The sequence below is a fragment of the Maylandia zebra genome, linkage group LG7 (genome assembly GCF_041146795.1).
Source record: "Maylandia zebra isolate NMK-2024a linkage group LG7, Mzebra_GT3a, whole genome shotgun sequence".
In the NCBI taxonomy this organism is placed as follows: Eukaryota; Metazoa; Chordata; class Actinopteri; order Cichliformes; family Cichlidae; genus Maylandia; species Maylandia zebra.
In genome coordinates, this window is record NC_135173.1 from 59,084,677 (window position 1) to 59,101,932 (window position 17,256).

Sequence of the window (17,256 nt, forward strand, 5' to 3'; positions counted from 1 at the left end):
CAGATTTAATAGTCGTCTGGCATGGACCTTGGTCTTCAGTTTTACAGAATATTAATAGGATTCAATTCAGGGCTTTGTGCAGGCCAGTCATTTAATTTGGCTCATCTGGATGTAGTTCTACACCAAGGGTGATCGTTTTGGCAGGTGAAGCGACCACCCAGAAAATAACTGGTTTACAAGTTACTTATAATCCTATGGAGTATTAGATTGACCCACTCAAGATCCTTACCCTCCATGAACTTTAGAGTTTAAATAAACCATACTTTTAACTTAAAAGCATTTTCAGATCAAAATTAACAACTACTAAGGACTTAGATTCTAGGTCTAAAAGGTTAGAAACCTCAGTTTTAGCCTCTGGGCTTCTGAGTCAAATACACAGAGAAAAGACAGAAGTCACGAGACAGACCAAATTATTGCCAAGTAACAAAGTACTAGAATTTCACTCAGGGAAACTAAAGTTTTCTAAACTTTACCAACGTTCCTTTGTTTTAGGTGTCATTTTGCAAACATCAGCATGCTAATGCTCATCGAATTACAGCACAACAGAGACACTGTTTGACAAAAAATGTATTCCAACATGTGTAATTATACAGAGCAAATGCACTGTGTATACAGTTAATTATTCAATGGATCAAATAAAACAGATATTGCTAATGAGATATAATAGACTGGTGTATGAGTGTAATAACATTTGCAACTCAAACGCATTCAGGTGTGTTCCAACGGCTATGACTGGCTCGCTTTGCCTTTTCTGTTTTTCCCTCCAGTGTACTGGAAACTCTTCAGTGGGTTCTTCCCCCGGATGTTCTTCTACCAAAACCAAAAGGGAACACATTAGCTCAGAACAAGGGGGTGATTTCATCAAACTAACTGGACATTTTTGTTTTAATATACATTTTATATTGTGAGCTTTGTAAAAGACATAAAATGGCATCTCACTAATATCAATTAGGGCTGCACGATTAATCGTTAGAAAATCGCGATCTCAATTCATACTTATGTGCGATCTCATTTCCAAATGACAACGATTTAAAAAAAAAAAAAAAAAAAAGACGACGACGATTGTACCGCATTTTGATCTGGGACGTACTCTGCATGAAAACAAGCGCTCACTCTTCCTGCTCAACAAATGACAAGGGCGGAGCCTTATACCACGTGATACAGAAGCTGTGCCGTGTGATGCTAAAATTAGCAGGGAAAAAACAACGGAGAGCACGTCAGGGATGACGCGAAAGTGACAGGAGAAAATCCGTCTTCGTCAACCACCCAAACACCAATAACAGGAACCTTATACAACGCTTCCCTATACACGTCGAACTCCCGCAGGCACAAAGAAATTACGGAGGCTATCACTTATCACCTGACCAAAGATTATGGCTCCCATCAACACTGTGCAAAACGAGGGATTTAGGAAAATGATCAACACCCTAGACAAACGCTACACAGTGCCGTCCCGCAACTATTTTTCTATTGTTGCACTACCTGCTCTATACACGCAGCGCCGAGCAACGGTGGAGACGGAATTTCAAGCAGTACAACAACAAAACGTGAGACATTTGTTGTTTTTATGTTTATTTATTGTTTTTATGTTCAGTCTCAACTGTTACGAAGTTGATGTGCAGTTAATAAGTGCAATAAATATTTATACTGGAAAAGAAAATCGTGAGAGAATCGTGATCTCAATTCTAAGCCAAAAAATCGTGATTCTCATTTTATGCAAAATCGTGCAGCCCTAATATCAATATAAATAAAATTGATAAAACGTGTCATCTAAGAGTGATGCTCAAAACTAGTTCATGCATTTATTACATCTAGGCTAGACTATTATAATTCATTATTATCAGATTGTGTCTTTTATCCTGCCAGCTGCAGTAGATGTCTGCCCCTCCCTGTTTCTGTTAGAGGTTTCTTCCTATTAAAAGGAAGCTCCTTCTTCCCAATGTCACCAAGTGTTTGCACACAGGGGGTCGTTCAACTGTTGGGGTTTTCTTCTGTACTATCATAGGGTGTTTGCCTTACAATATAAAATGCCTTGAAGCAACTGTTCTCATTTGGTACATTATAAGTAAAAGTGAACTGAAATTTAGAAGTAAGAAAATAGTACAAACGCTCACAACTCAAATTGCCTGATTTTGTTTAACTAAAATCTAATAGATATACAGTTTGTTTTCACAGTGAAACAGAAAATACATGACAAAAAATATGCCAAAAAGGTGAAACCTGGAACAGAATTCAAACTATTACACAGATCTGTGGCGTATCAAAGATCTGGTGTCCCTTCCAACCAAATCTCACCTTAAAACTGCTCTTGATGACTCCTCCTGGTCTCTGTATCTCTTTTCTCCGCCTTCTTCTGCTTGTCAGTGGATGTACCACGCCCTTCAGTGCCTCAGGAACTGCAGGAAAGTGAAATGAAAATGAAAAAAAATTGCATACTCAAATATACATCGATACATTGTAATTAGATCTTCCAGCACACTGATGCATCCTTATAAAATAAATTAATCCATGAAACATACTTAGGAGTAGAAAGCCACCATGCTTGCCCTTAGGGCTGCTCGATTATGGCAAAAATGATAATCACGATTATTTTCACTGAAATTGAGATCTCGATTATTTGACGATATTTATTTAACCCTTTAAGACCTACTACAGAACCAAGTCCGCCAGAGCTTATATTATTTTTTTACATGTTGTAGTGCCATTTGTGGGAGCATTTCAAGTTGCTATACAACTGTTATAGCCCATATTTTAATAATATGTATGCATTAAGTCCATAGTAACTACATTAATTGCAAAAAAGTGCAATAAACTACAAAAAAATTGAAAATCGTTTTTGGGGGTTTTTTTACATATATTTCTACTTGGAGAAATTTAAGAGGTTTATCCCTCAAAACTTTAAATACAAAAAAGTTGCAAAAAATAGTTTACAACAACAGGAAATTTATTTTGAGTGTCTTCATAGTTTTATTTTGGAGATACAGCAATTTTTATATACTGCAGGAAAAATGAAAAAACAATCCTATGATGCAAATTTGCAAAGAAAACAGCAGGTGCATCAAAATAAACTATTTCCAGCAGTGCAATTCGAGTTCTAAGCATCCCAGAAACTATTCAGAAAAGTCTAACATGACCAGTATAAGCCTATACTGGTCTTAAGGCCTTAAGGCCTTAAGGCCTACAAGTAAAAAACTACATTTTGCGCGAAAATGACGTCACTTCCGGTTTCGGCCAGGAAATGGCGGACATGCGACAGTTCGCGCTGACGTCTGTTTCACTGTGGGAAGTGTTACGAACAGCTGATCGGATTGGCAAAGCGTGTTTCTGGAATATTATGTTTTTGTTCCTGCAAGCGCTTTTTATGCAATTTTTGCAAAGCTTTATGTGGAAGGAAACCGTGACCGAGGACAAGCTGATGGCATCAGATGTAAGTACAACTCCTCCGGTTTCATATGCAAAACAAATTATTGCGCTAGCTTACGCGGTTCAGGTTCTACAGGGATTTAAAAATAGTTACGCAAAACGGAGCGTGCTGCTCTGACCGGCTTTAAAGGGTTAACAATGACTTTAAAAAATAATATAAAATAGTGTGCAACACCACTGAAGTTTTTTTTAACCTCTCTTTTCAACCAAAGGCAGTCACTCTCTCCTCTCCAAATAACTTCTGCTTAGCTTTCCGAGCTTCCCTCGGGTCCTCTTAATCAGCGGTCTCCAACCTTTTTTGCGCCACGGACCGGTTTATGCCCGACAATATTTTCACGGACCGGTGTTCCAGATCTACTGGCGTTTAGATCAACTGGCGTTGGTCGAACAGATGTGTGGCAAACTTGCGTTTCAGGAGCTGCTACTGACAAACCAGCAAAAAAAAAAAAAAAACGCCAAATGTGTCATCTGTGACACTTGTGAGGTTGTCTCAAACACACTCCGTCAGTCTTGATGCTGTTGAACAACAAAATGTATAAAAATGTGGCGAGTTTACCTGGTGATATCCTCATGCACGACGCGATCGCGAAAACAGCAAACAAGTAATACCACGGCGATGTTGTTCACAGGACAGCAAGAGTAAACGATCGGGAGACTCTTGTCGTCGTTATCGTTCCCCTCGCACGGTTTATTTCTCCGAATTCAGCGTTTTTGCTTCACAACTAAAGCGAGCAGTTTACTTTGTGCACTAACATGGACTCGAGTCAACCAGCGCCACCTCTGGCCAAGTGCCACAGCCTACAGCCAGATCAACTTGTGACACACATCTGCACCACGTTTGAATTCGTTTCATGCACAACACATTTGTACCTTTCAATTGTGTCTGTTTGTGCGTCATGCAAATAAACCTTTGAAAAGAATGAAATGACACTAATATTTCACTAGTTTTGTAACATCACGTGTCGTTAGCGTAGTCTGTCTGTGTCTTTTCTCTGCGAACAAACATGTTAGAGTTGGTTGTTATATACAGTCTGTATAAGTGTGGTTAATCTAATAAACATGTGTAAGGAGATGGCAGTTACGCTGAATGTACAGCAGTTACACAGTGATTAGTAATAAACAGTCAGACAATGACTCTGACAATCTCATTCAATCTTGCAGACTGAATGCACCTTCTGTGGAAAGTGGTACCACACAGTGTGTGTGGACTTCCCCTGTGCAGAAGGTGCAATTGAAAGGTACAAATGTGTTGTGCATGAAACGAATTCAAATGTGGTGCAGATGTGTGTCACAAGTTGATCTGGCTGTAGGCTGTGGCACTTGGCCAGAGGTGGCGCTGGTTGACCCGAGTCCATGTTAGTGCACAAAGTAAACTGCACGCTGTAGTTGTGAAGCAAAAACGCTGAATTCGGAGAAATAAACCGTGCGAGGGGAACGATAACGACGACAAGAGTCTCCCGATCGTTTACTCTTGCTGTCCTGTGAACAACATCGCCGTGGTGTTACTTGTTTGCTGTTTTCGCGATCGCGTCGCGCATGAGGATATCACCAGGTAAACTCGCCACATTTTTATACATTTTGTTGTTCAACAGCATCAAGACTGACGGAGTGTGTTTGAGACAACCTCACAAGTGTCACAGATGACACATTTGGCGTTTTTTTTTTGCTGGTTTGTCGGTAGCAGCTCCTGAAACGCAAGTCTGCCACACATCTGTTCGACCAACGCCAGTTGATCTAAACGCCAGTAGATCTGGAACACCGGCCTTTAAGGTGTCGCGGATAAATGAGGGAGGGGCTAATAATCGGCTCAGTCATTGAATGATCGTTGAAAGCCCAGATCGTAATCGTGATTAAAATTCGATTAATTGAGCAGCCCTACTTGCCCTGCCATCTTGAACACAGTGGCTGATTTGCCATTTTGCGTTAACTGCGTTTTATGTATGTGGACAGAGAAGGATCCACATGTGCAGTACACCAAAGGCAGAAGAGAAGAAACACGTAGGCATTTGCGTGCCACTGAGACAAATTTTAATTTGTCTGTCGACTTTCACACTCAACATATGAAGGATCATTCTTATATTTTTTTCATTTGAGAAACTGTCTCCACAAAAGAAGCAAAAATGCAAAGGGAAGAGACAACACAACAGGCATCATTATAAGACGCCATCTTTTCACCTCATCTGAAGTCTTTAGTCAGGCCTCTAACATACAAAAACATATGTAAACATTCTTATTTATTCCTGATATTGTTGCAAATGCTTATGGTCAACCAAATTAGACATGTGACCATCCCACCTCCGGACAGCTAACAACAAGCCAGTTAACAATAGCTGATTATATGCTAGCAATATACCAGCTAATGTTAGGTTCGAGTTTCCTAAAAAATGTACTTTCTGCTCTGATGAATAGTTTGCTCAGTCACATTATATGACAGTTTTACAAACAATGACTAACAGCAGGACAAACAGAAGCACTTACTGACAGAAAAGTTTAGATCTCTTCAGTAACTCAGTATCACTGTCATCAGACTGACTCGTGGATTTGTATCGAATTCTTTCGGCGTAAATAGATTTGACCACATATTGACAGCTGATTAACATTTTTTTGTCCTACAGCAACCATTATGGCTAGGATTATTGAACTGAATTGGGAGGCGTAAGAAAACAAAACTCAACTTGACTGAAATTTGCAATCTAGTGGTGAAATTTTACACAGTGTAACTTAAGCTCTGTAAGTTCTGAAAATATGCTACTGTAACTTAACTCCAACTTTCAGTTATCTCGCCCAATTACATTTTTCACAATAAAAAAAAATGACGTTCTGTTAATGTTAATTTCCTTCAATAAAAAATGAACTAACAGAATTTTAGAAGAAATTATCCAAATTTGAGCTAACACTATGTAAACCTAATTGTTAATGTGATGTGCTCATGGGTAATAGTTTCTTTCAGTATTGCATTTAGAGTCAAACTTTCAACAAAAAAAATGAATTATTTCACACAAATCACTCCTTACTAGCCAAGACCTACATGGCATCATGGAAGTAGAAGATCAATATTTTTTAGCATAAACAATATACATTATAAACAGGAAAAATATCTTAATGGAAAATTTTGGTTAGGGTGATATTCATATATAATCAGACACTTACTGAGATACTCAGGTACATTCTTAAGGTGAGGTTTGACAACAGCAGGATGGAGGTCTTTGTCATGCCGGAGTAGCTGCAGATCTCTGGGGTTGTCCTCAAAGTATGTCTGAGTGAGAGCACAAGCATGCAATCAAAACGTGTTCAAACACTTCTGCCTTCCTCTGTCTTTAGAAAAAAAAAAATCATCTCTCACCTTAAGTTTTTCTGAATTGAGCAGCTCCTGTTTGATCTCTTTTAGTCTGGCCTCCTTCACTGCCTGCTTTGTCACTGAGCGCATTGCGTCCTAAAGAAAAACTAAAAATAATCAATTCCCCTTACATTACACTTAAAAAAGAAAAAAAAGGGGCTAGGACTTGGCAATAAAACGATAAAAATGGTTATCTTTCCTCGTCTTTCCATCAAAAGAAATATGAGAAATGGTCAACATAAAGTAGAACTTGAAATTTGACAGACATCACAAAAGGCACAATGAGAATAGCACTGGACCAAATCAATCATGTGCTCGAAAACTCAGCTGATGGCATTACTACACAAGACAACTGAACAGACACAGTCCAAAGGTCAAACGATGAACAACCAAGGAACTCATCACCATCTTTATTTCTAGCATTTTTCTACCCGGCTGCCTCCCATTCACGCACCTGCCTTCTGTCATGCTTCTACTGACTTTTGTTCTTCTTCTCTGTATACTTCACTCACTTAACATCACAATGTCATCTGCAAACATAGGGATTCCTGCCAACCTCATCTGTTAACCGAGATTCACAAATACACAGTGCAACTGCTTCTGGCTTCTCTGACCTACTCCATCAACACATTGTATCTGTAGTGCTCTTTCGCAGCATGAAGCAATACTGCTGCTCACTAACTGTCACCTCCCTTCTTAGCCTAACTTCAACAACGGGTTCCCATACCTTCGTGATATGTCTCATCCCTACCAGTACACTTTTTCTCCATTCTTTAGCCTCACTGTCTCACTCTCCAAGACTGTTTTAAAACAGTTTGGTCAGAAGGTCCACCGCTGTCTCTCCCACACATCTCCCTCCTTCAACTGAGCCAAAACTCTTTCCGCTCTTCATCCTCTGCCTCCTTCTCCTGCCTTTCCTTCTCTCTTGTTGCCTCCTAACATGTCTTCCCCCTTTCCCATTTCTTTTTTCAGCCAACACTAACACCCTGTTGGCCCAGAGAGGTGGTCATTGTTGAGTCAAAACTTGACCAATCGGTAGGGAAATCTTTTTTGATCAGTATGTTTGATTTGTCCAAGATTTTACACCAAATGCCCTTCCTGAAGGAACACTCCCCATTTACAAGGGCGAAGGGACTGGCACAGAGTATACTGGCTTGTGCTGATATGAAAAACTGATTATAAGTTTGTTTGTTTTTTCCATTTGTTGTTCAGCCATAGACTTAACTAATGCCAACAATCAGCAAATGTTGAGGAATTTGCCATTTTTGGAATTAAATTGAGCTTCCAAAAGGAGGAGGAGGATACTCACCCGGCATCTGTACCTGAAGCCTTCAATCTGCTCCATTTTAAATTCATAAGGTTTGAGGGGAGAATTGGTCTCATCTAAACACAAACAGAATAAAAACAACTTACAAAAAATTATCTCACTCCATTTAAATATCATGCTACACTCTAAAAGTATTTGCACCCATCCTGATTTCATAGTTATTTTGTACATTTGTCTTCCCTTCACTTGTTGGTAGACAGCAGAATCCATACTTCCACCAGGTTTCCAGCAAAACAAAACATTAAAAACTGCAGTTTGTGTTTAGTCTGGTTATCAATTTCTTCGATAATGTGAAACATGCAAATGTGACAAATATGCAAAAAGATATAGGGTGCAAGTACTTGTTCACAGCACTGTATACTACTCCCTGAGGTTCAATATTTTAGCTCTGAGATACATCAAACTCTGATGCAGCTGTAGAAGGTGAAGCTGACTAACTAGAGAAACGGTCTACCATTTCACTTATTCAGCGAAAAACTAGATGTGGGCCTTTTTCGCATGTGAAGTGAACATAGCCTAACTGTGTTTAAAGTAAAATGAAAAACAACATGCTACAGTCATCAACACAGAAACAGTCATAATGATAATGATGATATTAATGCAAGTGGATCTCTCTGCAACTCCATTTTTACTTAATTTTCACATTAAAAAGTCAGTAAAAGGTGTAGGCCTAAAATTAGATCAAAACACATCTTCATTACCCCCAGTGAGAGCTTCCTCCACCTCTGACAGCAAACCAAGCTCGGTATGAGATACAAATGACAGAGCGGTGCCCGGGTTGTCTGCTCTTGCCGTTCTGCAAGAATAAAAGTGGCCATCAGAGTTTGATTTTTAGTAAAGATTATCATGTCATTTTTTAAAAATAAACTGTACATACCTTCCAACTCGATGAATATACGATTCCGCAGTTTTTGGGAAATCAAAGTTAATTACATTGGCAACATTTTGGAAGTCCACACCTCTTGACACTCCATACTCTTTATCTTTAGCTCTAAAGAGACAACAAAACAGTCAATACAGTGTCCAAATGCAATTTTTAATAGGCTGGTTCTATCATCCAATATCTGACGACATGGGTTACGCCACATAATGTGGGTTTTTCAATGTGGCTGCAAACACAGCTTGTTTAGAAGGTTTAAATGTATTTATTGAAATGGTAAAATCTCAACTTCAGCAATCCAACTGACCATCAAACTCTTTTTCCACTGATAAAGACCAACAACCTGAAAGCTTCCATTTATCCATCCATCCTCTCCTGCTAACCCTGATAAGGGTCGTGGAGAGACTGGAGCCTTTTGTTTGACTATATTACTGTCTGTAATATTGTTAAAGTCCTAAATTATCCCCTTTAAAGTGTTTGCACTCACAACATCATGTACAGTAAGACAGGCATGGAGAACAGTGGCAAGGCAGCCCAGGCAGAGAAATTTTGCTTTTAGACTTTGTGACTCATTTAATTTCTATATGTGAAGGAGAAAAAAAGAACTATCCAATCAGATAGGTATTTGTGGTGAATGAAAGACAGTTATAGTTTCAAGCAGTTTTAAGCACCACATCCAAAATTCAAGCACTTTTCAAACCACGAAAGGGCAATGTTAAAATTTAAGCAATTTCTAGCATTTCAAGCACCCGTACGAACCCTGGGCACCATTTCTGGTAACCAGCACCAAAAGACTTCACTGTTGTCTATACTTAAGAATATAAACTGTAGTTTTACACTGTTGAGAAAGTCCAACTGGTTACTGAAACATCACATAAAATGTATTCTACTAACATCAGTTTTCCCCCTTATGGCATTTTTCCCCATCTTGTGCTGCTTCAGAATATTATCTCTCTAATATTTTTTATTTGAGTGTTAATCAATAGTCTGACTTACTTTCCTCCCTTCTTTTGGGCCTTTTTCTTCTCTTTCCCTGCAGTCGTCTGTGGTGCAGCGGCTGTATCAGTCAGACTCTGCTCATCTGAGGCGATGATGTAGTCATAAAACCCCTGATTAAACTGGGCAATGATGTGACACCTGCAACAGAGTGATACAAAACACAAACACAGAGAGAAGAGAAAGGAATCAATAATGCACCATACATACTGGATGACTGCCTGCTACAGTATACTTTTACTATTGTGGGTGTCATGTGCCGTGTCGGGTCCAAATTAACAAGACGCTTAAAAAGAAAACAAGCAAATAAACAAAAATCTTAAAACAGATGCATTAATAGTTCAAAACTATGATACTTATATTTGTGGACAGACTATTCTGTGTAACACTACACAAGCCTCTCCAATAGTGCCTTGAAACGTGATCCTTTGTTGTTACTTTGCTGTCTAGACTGATTATTGATTACGGTAGTTTTTGTTCTTTAAGTCATCCAGCTATTTATCAACAGAGGTTCCAACCCTAACCCACAGGTAAATTTACCTTAATTTCACCAACTTAGACTGCAGTACTAACTTTTCTTCAAAACATGCAGGGCATTTTACAATGTGGCGAGTTCAAAACTGGATTTGTGCTGCTACACAGAGCTCCCCATGGCTACGGTGCAGAACAAAGACCATCAGCTGCAGTCTAAGCTAGTGGAGCTGGAGCAGCTATTGGCTGCAAAGTGCAATATTTGAAGGACTCCTTTTACTGTGCTCACAGATACTCGCATGCTTATTGAGCCCAATTCTTTTAATTTTTTTTTACACAATCTTGGGATCTAAAGTCTGATCTTCAAAGCGCATGTTTCATGCAGGTTCTGATGTTAATCATTTAAGGAAATATTACAGAATCATCTGCACTGTCACATTGCGTATAAAATCAATGAAATTGACTGTCCCTCTTCACGGGAGTCATTGACCAATAAAGTTTACTGCAACAGTCTAGATGGTCACAAAGGAACTCTGGCCTTTTTAACACTTATGTTCATGTTCATCAGTCCAACATCAGGAGAAAACTCAATAATTACACTGTATATAGCCCAATGTTGTGCTCTGAATAAGGTGACTGTACACCTTCATATTTCCACACAGAACCAAGTTGAAAAAAAAACCTGAAAATGTATATAACACTGTCCTGTGAATTCTCCTCTCACCTGGACTGGACCGGCAGTTCAGAATTGAGGACGCAGGCAGGAATGCCAAACTGTTCGAGAAACAGTTTGAGTCTATAGCATCTGTCCACAGTTCCCACAAACAATAACGTCTTCCCCTTAACCAGGCACAGCTTGAGCAGTGTGTACACAAGTAGAAACTTGTCCTCCTCCTCACATTTGATGCTGTACTGCTGCAGCTGGCTGCTGTCTGGGAGCTGGGATCCTTGAAGCTTCAGTATCACCTAACAAAACACCATATCCAAAATGGATGTGTGGGTCAAGACAAAACCAGAAACATCAACACATCCTGCATATCACCTCTGACTGCAGCTTAAACTTCACTCTTATTCTTCACTAAGGTTTTCGCAAGAGAATAAAGTTATGTTTTTTTGTACTCATTTACTTTGCGCAAGTCTTTAACTGCACAATGCAGAAGAGAACACTGATAATGATAATACAACAATGATCAATTCACACTGTGTGAAATTAACTCTTGGTCTCAGTCTGTACAGTATTAATTAGAAACATAGCAGGCTAAGAGTGTTTTCACAACTATAGTTCTTTTACTCTGGTCCGAATCAGGTGGCTAGTTGCTAACTTGTACTGACCTTCGCTTCTATGATGCCCCGCCACATCTCAGGTGGGAAGGTGTGTATCTCAAACTTACTAGTATTTGGGTTGAATCACGTTCATACCATAAATTTGTAACAAATTTATGGTATGAACGGTATGATTGTTTTCTTTTGTTCTCAACCCAAGTGCAATTACTGTGTTCTGTTAAATTTATATAGCCATTTGCTGTTACTGGTTGGGGGTTAAGGGAAGAAAAAATATAATAATAGTAAATCTAATAATAAATACTGAATAAATATATTCAGTAAGTGGGAGTCTCTGGGAGAAATCTGTGTTGATACCTGAGGCTGAAGGAGAAAGGCAGGGCTGATTTGACTTGACAGGAAGTAACTCAAATGTTATTAATAATGTATCTAAACATTCAATTGTATAGAAAACAATAAACCTTTGATCAAGTGAGTGTTAAGGGGACATTACAGGATTGTGCAGCAACAGCTCCTTGAGGCTCTGGACATCCTCATTAAATGTAGCAGACATCAGGAAAGACTGGTAGATATTTGGTAAATGGCTGTTTTAAAAAAAAAGAAAAGAAAGAAAGATAAAAAAAAAAACAGTTAAATTTGACATTAAGGCTACAATAACTAACCTAAACCCAACTGAAGCCAAACTAAATGTAAACACAGGCAACTTGTGGCTGCAGGGAAGAAAAGTATGTTTGGTGGTCTTTGAAAAAGACTGATGCTCCAATCTAAAACAGATTTTTGCTTCATTTCTTTTTTTACCAAGTTTGAGATTTTAAGAACAAGAACAGAAGAAAACTATGATGTGAAAAAAGAGACTTCTTTCTTCTTTGCCTCTTACATTTAAATTAGTTTGGAAAATGGATGAGTTGAAAACATTATTAGCTCGTGTCATATTCATAAGAAGGCTATAACCTATAACACTATTACACATGTAAGTTTCATGCAACTTTCACCTAAAACAGGCTGGGAATCTCTCATTTAAATCCCGGACGTTAAAAACAAACAAAAACACCACCTTTCTAATGCAAATTTTAAAACAAACAGCAGCAGGAGATGCTTGCATGAAGCGAGTTCCCTCTGGTGAAAATCTGTACACTCTCACCACAACAAGTTCTTCAGGTCAGACTCAAAGCCAAAAGAGAAGATTAGGTCGGCTTCGTCTACCACCAGCATCTCAAGAGAAGAACGCAGGACCAGGTTCTGTGCGTTGAGATGGGCAAGCACACGGGATGGCGTCCCCACAACTACATCCGGCTTCTCCATTAAAATGGGCCTGTCCACACATAAAAGTGATCATTTAAAATACATCTCCTCATTTGACAACACGGACTTTTTTATTAATCTATGAAGTCCACAATTACACTTTGCGGATTTAAAAATATTATATAACTGCAATACTGTGGAAAAATGCAGGCACTTGAAGTCTTTAGATTCTTATCACACAATCAGGGACTTTTGAGCTTGCTAAATGCACAACAGAACAATAAACCCAAGCAAAGCATAAAACAGGAAGGGGTAAGAGCAATTAAAATCAAAAGAACAAGGAGGACTGTTCACTAGCAAAATGATTGCAGATTTACAAAAAAAAAAGAAATTAATTAATAAATAAAATACTAAAAAAATGACCGTACCATGAAATCAAATACAGACGTTACAGTAGCATTGTACCATGATAGATCAAATTCTACTTTACTGTATTCATAATTCCATCAGTATTGACATGATCCCAAACACCACTGGCTGAAATGCAGCTCTAAAGCATGGCGAGGCCTCCACAATGTTTTAGAGATTACTGTAGCCACACACAGCTGCACCCATCTTCTGACGTGTTCCATACATGTTGGCACTAATCAGAACCAAAGTAAGAACAAAAGTAACCTGATGACAGCAATATTGAGGTCACTGTGTTTTTTTTCTGTGGAGTACTCTTTCCGTGAAGTTAAACGATAAATAAAAACTATTCAGACCACGTGGACCAGTGTCTCCCACACAGACTTTATTTGAACAGACCGCTTCAGCTTTCTGACTGAAAGAAATGTGCTGACCTCTGTGTTGACAGATCAACCTTGCTAGAGATGTCGGCCACTCGGACGTCCCTGGAGCAGTACGCTGTTAACTGTCTCATCATAATCTGAACTTGGTGACCCAGTTCTTTGGTTGGCACCACAATCAGAGCCCTCACATCTTGCTCACGCACAGTCTAACAGGAGAAACAACAAACAGTGAATAAACAACTCTGGAGTAAAACAAATTGTCTGGAGAACAGAAAACATCATCCTAAGCAATGGGAACACCATTTTGTTTTTTCAATTTTATACACTAAACAATAAAAAACAAAAAACCAAATCTGGATAGTCACATTCTCTAAGGTGCAGAGATCATCTAAGATGAAAGTAATATCAACCTACAGTGTGTAAACTCAGCATTTGAATCTGCTTCCAAAAACATTATTGCTGTTTCTCACCTGTTTGGAAGCCAGGATGCGCTGTATGACAGGTATACCATATGAGGCAGTCTTCCCAGACCCAGTCCGGGCTCGAGCCAGAAGGTCCTTTCCATCTAAAGCCAAAGGGATTACCTTTTCTTGGATCAGAGTGGGCTTTGACCATCCCAGATCTGCGACTGCCTGAGTCAAGAATAAAAAACAAAAAAACCCAGAGGTGAAACAAATTATTATAGTGACACAGACAAATGTCAGACAAATCTCAGTTTAATATTTGGTGCAGAGCATTCACCCATGTTGACTGCTGTGCTAAATGTAAATGGAGCAGTTTTCTCATCTACTTGAGCACTCAGAGTGCTTTATACAACATGTCTCATTTACTCAATCACACAACCACTTTTTCTACACTTAAGTGCTTAAAACACACACACACACACACACACAAAACCAAACCCCAAAACAAAACAAAAAACCCACTGAAAACAGGGAGGTACAGGGCTGGACTGAAAATGAATGAAAAAGCAGCAAGCATGTCCACAAAAACAAACAAACTCTGCAAAAAAATTTCAACAAAAGGACTAGCAACACAGCAGCAGCAGTGTAACATGGAGCTGGAATTTGTTTACACACACACACACATACAGCAAAGACTCTGAGCTGGCTCCCCCAAATGCAGCCCCCTTCGAGGCCCACCCTATCCCAAGATGCTTTGCATATTGGTGAAGAAATCTTTTGAACAAAAATGACGGACAGTCGAAGTGAAGTGGTCCAGGAATAAACTTGTTACACATAAAATTTGTACATCTGCCCAACCTTATTTATTTTATCTTGTGTGTATGCGTTTGTTTTTTTTGTTCTTCATTTTGTCATTGTTCTACTACCGGTATGTGTTTTACTCTATTGTTTAGTGTCCTTGAGTGTCTTGAAAGGTGCTTTTAAATAAAAGTTATTATTATTATTTCTGTAGGATTTTATGTCCCATTTCACCTTTCTTAGGTTTTCCTTTTGATTAAAATATATAAAATATGTCCATGGGATTCTAAGTCAAAATTGTGTTTTCATTTTGCAAGTTAACAAAAATAGCAACATTTTATAAAATATCTGTTAAATGCCATGGTTGAAGTGTCCAAAGTCAAGAGAGACTAAGAAACCCACACTGCAAAGTGAGAGGTGACAGGATAGACACTTTCCACCCTTGACGATAGGCCAAGACAAATTGTGTGTGGAAGATTAGAAGGAAGAGAAGCCAGAAGCAGCCAAGAGCTGGAGAGGAGAACAGGGAGAGAACAGACAGCTGTTCTCTGTAGCTGAGGGAGAACAGCTGTCTATTAACAACAACAACAACAACAAGAATAATAATAAACACATTTAATTTGTAGTGCACCTTACATTTGCAAAACAAAAATTGGAACTAGCCCTTTTTTGTTTTACATTCTAACCGTAAAATTTTATTGCATACAATGAAACACGGATCTATAATTTTTGTAGTAGTTTTGCTGCTAAAAAAGAAGGACAAATTCAATATGGCGGACGCGCTGACGGGTCGCAGCAACGGGTGAGCCCCCTCCCTCAATGTGGCGTCTGTGTATGCATGTTTATGTCGAAATCATCATTTATGGGTTAACTGAATGACCATTTAAGTAAATATCGTTATAACCGGATTTTGTCATACATGATAAACGGGATACTAGGAAGGCAGTTACAACCAGGAGAAAGTCAAAAACAATGTAGGGTAATCAAACTGTTATTAGCTTTTGATAAAAGTGCGAAACGGCGTCTATACTAGAAAACAGCGGACATGATTTCTATTACTTCTGTAATCCAGCATTTTTCCATGTCTAGTAATTTCACCTACGCACAACTTCATGTTTGCATAAAAACTTAACTCTGCCACCGAGCGAGCAGTTCCGGCTCCCGAAGTAACTGTCGGATTTTCAAACTTCTCGGAGGATTTTATTCTCCACCTGAAAATTCACAGTTCCCCCGACAGCCTCGAAGTTTGTTACCTTTAGCAGGCGGTCGTCTAAGCCCATTTCATGGAATTGTAGCCTCTCATGAGCCATCGCTCGTCTCTCACCAAGCTCACACGTGCGTCGCAAGTTTATGACGTCATGTCGCTTTTAAGCACCTCCGAAATAAAAGAAAGAACATTTTGTAGTCAATCTCTACTTTATAACTAAAAAGTGTACTTTTTAAATATTAAACAGAGTTTTCTTGCTCTTAAAAAAGAAACTGAAGCATATTTCAAATACATAACCAAGGTTATATATATATATATATATATATATATATATATATATATATATATATATATATATATAAATATAAATAAATATATATATATATATATATATATATATATATATATATATATATATATATATATATACACACACACACACATAACAAGACTTAGATGGTATGAGCAAGTGCCGTAAAGACAGCTTACTGGACAAAAGATGCTGTGGATGGAGCTGTCAGGCAGGAGGAAAAGAGGAAAACCATCATGGATGTCATGAAGGACCTTTAGTATGTTAGTGTTGCAGAAGACGGTGCTTCAGATTGGATGAGATAGGCATATGATCTGGATATATTCATTTTTACGTTAAATTTCAACTCAATATTGTTTATGACCAGTAATACTATTTTCAGGTTTATATACTTTTCTATATACTCTACCGCAAGTTACCATTGTGATGTACCCTGGCAAGCAACCACCTCAATAATGAAAACTAACCTCACCAAGACCATAATATTGCTTCATAATACAGGCCTCTGATAATGTTATTTATGTTGTTATTGTCTGATGCTGGAAAGAAATCGTACTATTTCACACAATCATTCCAAATAAATTTTCATTTTCCCTATATTTTTTTTTCCGTAGAAAGCCCAAATTTAGATTTTTTTATGGTTAGATTTTTTTAAGTGGGTCTAACGTTTCTTCATTATATTTTTAAATGATTTATTAAACCAGTTATTATTAAATCAGATTTAAAACTAATTTTATTAATTGTAATTTGTAATTCATAACATATATTATTTTCTGCACATGGGTCTTC

General features: G+C 38.3%; 1 protein-coding gene across 1 annotated transcript; it reads right to left on the reverse strand.

Annotated features, from left to right (window-relative positions):
- Window positions 1-549: 549 nt before the first annotated feature.
- Window positions 550-16,325, reverse strand: ddx56 (DEAD (Asp-Glu-Ala-Asp) box helicase 56). The gene is made up of 14 exons (XM_014411139.3): window positions 16,204-16,325; window positions 14,219-14,380; window positions 13,800-13,954; window positions 12,857-13,027; window positions 12,209-12,299; window positions 11,159-11,400; window positions 9,964-10,104; window positions 8,965-9,078; window positions 8,789-8,883; window positions 8,070-8,143; window positions 6,767-6,856; window positions 6,574-6,679; window positions 2,296-2,396; window positions 550-810 (listed from the first exon to the last, which is right to left on the reverse strand). The coding sequence occupies exons 1-14, from the start codon at window positions 16,258-16,260 to the stop codon at window positions 727-729; spliced, it is 1,683 nt and encodes a 560-aa protein (XP_014266625.1). The 5' UTR covers window positions 16,261-16,325; the 3' UTR covers window positions 550-726.
- Window positions 16,326-17,256: the final 931 nt, after the last annotated feature.

Excerpts from the sequence above, each read along its gene's own strand:
- ddx56 (XM_014411139.3), bottom strand. The coding sequence starts at position 16,260 with ATGGCTCATGAGAGGCTACAATTCCATGAAATGGGCTTAGACGACCGC. Across the intron at positions 10,105-11,158 it reads GAACTGCCGGTCCAGTCCAG|GTGTCACATCATTGCCCAGT; the intron begins GTGAGAGGAGAA and ends ACTCTGTTGCAG. Across the intron at positions 6,680-6,766 it reads TCAATTCAGAAAAACTTAAG|ACATACTTTGAGGACAACCC; the intron begins GTGAGAGATGAT and ends GCTCTCACTCAG.